At 36.8% G+C, this 5697-nt stretch overlaps 1 protein-coding gene across 1 annotated transcript; it reads left to right on the top strand.

Moving 5' to 3' along the window:
* Positions 1–4384: 4384 nt before the first annotated feature.
* LOC128989408 (uncharacterized protein K02A2.6-like) lies at positions 4385–5449 on the top strand. Its single transcript, XM_054411298.1, has one exon. It carries the CDS (start codon positions 4385–4387, stop codon positions 5447–5449), a length of 1065 nt encoding a protein of 354 aa, XP_054267273.1.
* The last annotated feature ends 248 nt before the right edge of the window (positions 5450–5697 follow it).

Here is a 5697-nt window from a genome sequence, read left to right as displayed (position 1 = left end):
GATGATCTAAAAGGCATGATCAAGAATAGGATTTTAATTGAACTGGGGGACAATTTGGGAAATTTGAAATATGCTTTATGGGTAATGGGCTCAGAAATGTTTGAAGACTTTGTTATAAATTTTAGGAAAACGTACCAGCATGAGCACATGATAAGCAGTATTTTCAGAACATTTGACTTTTGCTTTGTTGTGCTTAGGGCCACATAATTGGATCAAATATAATTTTGTAAGTAGCATATATTTTGCTATTCATCGTTAGAAGTACCTATATGCATATTTATAAAAACTAAAGGTCCAGTGGTCGTAAATTCGACCAACAATATGACTTCTCAAAATAGACAAAATATGCACTTCTATAATGTGCAGACTTCTCTATTTTCACTCCATGCTGTAAATAAATTTAAGTTATTATAAATAATTCCAATATATATAATATTATTTAAAAGATTTGGGTTTTCTTTCCCTAGTTCGTTTGGCTCTACTACCTGTTGTATATTAAATCATATATAATAATTATCAATACAAAGTCACTGCAAGTTATATTCAATGCTTAATGCTTACTAAGAAAGAACCAGGGAAGCTCAATAACAAACAGGAAATACATGTTAAAGCTCAAAGGTCAAAGGCTGAAGACCAAGAACTGGAGAGGATTCACTTCACTTCTGTATGACCTGTGAGTATAGCAAGAGTAAAATGTGCACTTGTTAGGGTTAATATTTTTCCCCTAAAAATATATAATAAATTGGCGACGAGCTTGTGGAAGTCTTAAATATTAGTTTAAAAGTTATTAAAACAGTGTTTTCTAGTACAAATTCTACAAATAAAAGTGAAATATTAGTAAAATCTGCATCAAGAGGAGACAAGTCACATGTTCAGTTTTCACAAAAAGTTACAAGTCAACTATTGCAAGTTTATAAGTTGATTAAATTTTAAAGCTGAGTTATTATTGATATCTGGAAAAAGGAATATTTTATTTCAAAAACACACAAAGGCAAGGTATTTATGTAAAATATAGGACTTGTCATCAATTTTCATGTTAGTACAGAACTTTGCAGAAACCTGTTCAGACAAAGCATTTTGCAGGAAACCCCAAGTGGAAATATTATAAATTTGGAAAATCATTTGCAACTTTTTGTAACTTTTGAAGCAAATGAATCTACTTTAGTAGTATATAATCTTCTTAAAGGTTAAAAGTAAAATTAAATCAGTAAAATGCAATGAAATGGACTTATGTTTCTTGGAATAGGCCTAGGTTAGTCCTGACTTTGGAAAGTTTTTTACTGTACTGTTCATGCCTAAAACAAACATTTGCCATAGCAAAATGTCAGTTACTGGTAAATTCTCTGAATTTAATGAAGAAGTGGAAGATCTTAGTAATTATTTGGAAAGATTTGAGTTGTACATAAAAGCTAATTCTGTGAAGGAAACAGAAAAAGTTCCATTATTCCTTACTGTTATAGGGCCTAAAGTTTTTGGAGTTTTGAAAAACTTATTGCTTCCCAAAAAGCTTGCCGATGAAACTTATGACAATTTAATTAAGGCTTTAAAGGGTCATTTCACACCAGAAAAGTCAATTATTTCTGAAAGGTGTAAATTTCACAAAAGGTTCCAAAAAGATGGGGAAACGTTAGCTCAGTACGCCGTGGAGATTAAACATTTAGCTGCTTCTTGTGATTTTGGTACAGTAATTTATTAAACGATGCCACGAGGGACCGCTTTGTTAGTGGGATTAAAAATGAGGATATTCAACAACGGTTGATGACAGAGACCGATTCAAATTTTTCGCAACTCTTTGAACTTGCATGTAGGCTAGAGGCTGCAAGGAAGGAAGTCAAAGGATTTCATTCACAGGGAGAAGTGGGTGAAATAGATTTTGTAAAATCGTACAGACACAGTTCTAAGCCTAGTGGGGGTAAAAACAATTTCCAAAAGCCAAAACTAGGTTATGTCAAAGGTAATAACCTCATGGAAAATAAGAAAGACTATAAATGCTACAGGTGTGGCAAAACTGGTCATAATTGTAATATGTGTTTCTTCAAAGGAGCACGATGTCACTCTTGTGGTAAAATAGGCCATTTGTCGAGTGTTTGTAAGCAAAAACAGGGAAAGCCTAAACCTACTAGTAATAGGTCAAGAGTAAATTTTGTAACTGATAGTCCAGATGAAGATGTAAATACTTGCTATGATTTACAGTGTGTTTCTTTGATAAATGAAGTTTCTTTTGATAACAATTATCGAACCACCTTGATGGTCGAAGACAAACCATTGGATATGGTTATTGACACCGGTGCTATAATGACTGTTTTACCTAAACATATTTATGATGATAAATTTAGTCATATAAATTTAAGGCCTACTGAGTTGCAGCTGAAGTCGTACACTGGACACCCATTGGATGTTTTGGGAGAGTTCAAAGCCGCAGTTTCGCACGAAGGAAAGGACTACCATCTACCTGTAGTGGTTGTAGGAATCACCGATCGTCGACAGCCAGCACTGTTGGGACGTAATTGGCTACATCAGTTGAAGTTGGACTGGAACAGGATATTACAGGTTGGATCTGGAAATAATGCAGGCAAGTCTAGCCATAATGTTTCTACTTCTACCGCTTCTATAGAAAATGACTTGAAAAGTAAATTTATGGATGTTTTTGAAGGGCAAATGGGTCTAATTAAAGGTATCACCACTGAGATTGCTGTAGATGAAGAGGCGACTCCAATTTTTTGTAAGGCTAGACCTGTTCCATATGCTTTAAGAGAATCAGTCGAAAAAGAACTTGATAATCTTGTTAAATCTGATGTTATTTATTCATTCAAAGATAGCCAGTGGAGTACACCCTTGGTTAGTGTTTTAAAACCTGACGGAAAATCAGTGCGACTGTGTGGGGATTTCAAAGTAACCTTAAATCGAGTCTTGAAAAATTCGGAGCATAATCCACTCCCTACATCAGAAGATATTTTCACAAAATTTTCAGGTGGGAAAATATTTTCAAAAATTGATTTGACTTCAGCCTATTTGCAGTTAGGTGTAGGCGAAAAATCGCAACCATTCTTAACGGTAAACACCCACAAAGGTCTTTTCAGGTACAAAAGACTACCCTTTGGGATTACGAGTGCACCTTTTCAGTTCCAAGCGGTCATGGACCGCATCCTAAAAGGATTAAATAGTACATATTGTTTTCTGGATGATATTTTGATTGTAGGCCACAACATGCAAGATGCAGTAAACAAAACCGAAGCTCTTCTAGTGCGACTTAAAGAATTCGGTATCAAGGCTAACTACCAGAAAAGTGAGTTCCTTAAACCCAGTTTGAATTTCCTTGGACACAGGATTGATGAGTTTGGAATACACCCTACCGATAAACTAGTTAAAGCTATTTTGGATGCACCCGAGCCTACCGATGTTACCCAGCTAAGAGCCTATCTAGGCCTATTGAATTTTTATGGGCGTTTTCTCCCTAACCTATCCACGGTGTTATACCCGTTGCATCAGTTGCTTCATAAAGCCAAACCCTGGCAATGGAATTTAGAATGTTCAAAAGCTTTTAATGAGAGTAAACTGCTTTTAACTCAAAGTAATGTTTTGGTACCTTATGATCCAAAGTTGAAAATCCAAGTGACATGCGATGCAAGCCCTTATGGGATCGCCAGTGTTATGTCTCACACTATGCCGGACGGATCTGTCCTACCAGTTGCGTATGCTTCTCGAAGTCTTACAAAATCCGAAATGAACTATGCTCAGTTAGATAAAGAAGCCCTTGCTATCATATTCGGAGTAAAGAAATTTCACAAATATATTTTTGGTCGATCATTCACATTGATTACGGATCATGCAGTACTCCTAGGAGAGAAAAAGGGTATCCCAGTTCTTGCAGCTGCCCGCATGCAACGTTGGGCAATAATTTTGTCTGCGTATGACTACTACATCATCTATCGTAAAGGTTCTGAAATTGTAGAAGCTGACGCTCTTTCACGTCTTCCTAAGAAACTCGACCCAAACTCTGAAGATATTTCAGTTATTCAGTTTTTTGCTCCATTTCCAGAACTACCTCTCACAGCAAAAGAAATAAGTCTTGCAACCCGAAGAGATCCGTTGTTTTCTAAAGTCTTACATTTGACACTTCAAGGCTGGCCTACACATTTAGATAAGGACGAGCCATTAAGAGCTTTCTTTCTGAGAAAGAACGAACTTTCAGTTGAAAATGGTTGTATTCTTTGGGGAAATCGAGTCCTCATTCCTACTAAATTTCAAAAACACCTCTTAGACATGTTACATGAAGAACATCCTGGTGTTTGCAAAATGAAAGCTTTGGCCAGAAGTTTTGTGTGGTGGCCTAAAATTGATGACCAAAATTGAAAATGTTGTTAAAACTTGTGAGATTTGTCAAATGACCCGTAAATCTGCCCCTAAACTGCCTCTACAGCCGTGGCAGTGGCCTTCAAAGAAATGGCAGCGTGTGCACCTAGATTTCGCTCAGAAGGATGGTGTTTATTTTTTGATACTAGTGGACAGTTTCTCTAAATGGGTTGAAGTATACCAAATGAACGGTACCAATGCCTCAAAAACTATTGAAAAATTGCGTACATGCTTTGCCGCATATGGAGTTCCGGAGAACATCATCACAGACGGAGGACCACCTTTTAGGTCAGAAGAATTTGAAAGTTTTTTGAGATTCAATGGAATTAATCACATTTTCTCCCCTCCATATCATCCGACGAGTAACGGCCAAGCAGAGTCTATGGTGGGTACTTTTAAAACATCTCTCTTAAAGCAAGTACTCCAAGACAACCTCAAGGGCCGAAATCGGACTTTGCAGCACAAACTGGATTGTTTCATGTTCGCTTACCGAAACACACCTCACTCAATCACTGGTAGAACACCTTCGGAACTATTTTTGGGTTTTCAGCCTAGAACCAGATTCACTCTGCTAAAACCAGATTTCAAAAGCAACATGGAGAGCAAGCAACAGAAAATAAAAGAATCCAGTGACCAACATAGAGGAAAATGGAGGTCGTTCACACTAGGACAGGAAGTCTGGGTCAAAAGTATCCGTAACAAAGAAACAAGATGGATGCCGGGAGTTATTATCAAGTGTATCAGTCCTGTGACTTACATTGTTAGCGTAAGGGGACAGAAACGGTTTGTACATGCCGATCATTTGAAAGAGTTGGAAGGTGAATTGCCCATTATGAGAAGAGAAGAACCAGAAATCACTCCTCCACGACCCTTACCAGTGCTATCACCAAGCAAAAGTCTAGTCGAACCTCCGATACATGTTGATCAATCACAGAGTCCCACGAGGAGATCACCACCACCTCGGAAATCATTACCACCTCAGAAATCTCCATCACCTCGGAAATCTCCATTACCTAAAGGAAGTATAACTCACGAACAAGAACCCCTGCGGAGGTCCAAAAGGATGATAACGGCCCCGCAGAAACTTAATATTTAGTAGACAAGAGAACAAGTTCGCAGCAAGGTTAAGTTAATTTTATTTTACATTTGACAAACAATGAATTTTATTTTGAAATGAAGATGCTGCGAACATTAAAAGAAGAGTTATTTTATTTTATTTTCAAAAAGAGTTTTAAGTTTTTTTTTTAAAGGGGAAAGGAGTGTTGTATATTAAATCATATATAATAATTATCAATACAAAGTCACTGCGAGTTATATTCAATGCTTAATGCTTACTAAGAAAGA

The sequence above is a fragment of the Macrosteles quadrilineatus genome, unplaced genomic scaffold, assembly GCF_028750875.1.
Source record: "Macrosteles quadrilineatus isolate MER2022 unplaced genomic scaffold, UCM_ALF_1.0 Scaffold_3__2_contigs__length_128488019, whole genome shotgun sequence".
Lineage (NCBI taxonomy): Eukaryota > Metazoa > Arthropoda > Insecta > Hemiptera > Cicadellidae > Macrosteles > Macrosteles quadrilineatus.
The sequence above is the reverse complement of the archived record's forward strand: the minus strand, read 5'-3'. Positions and strand labels throughout refer to the sequence as shown.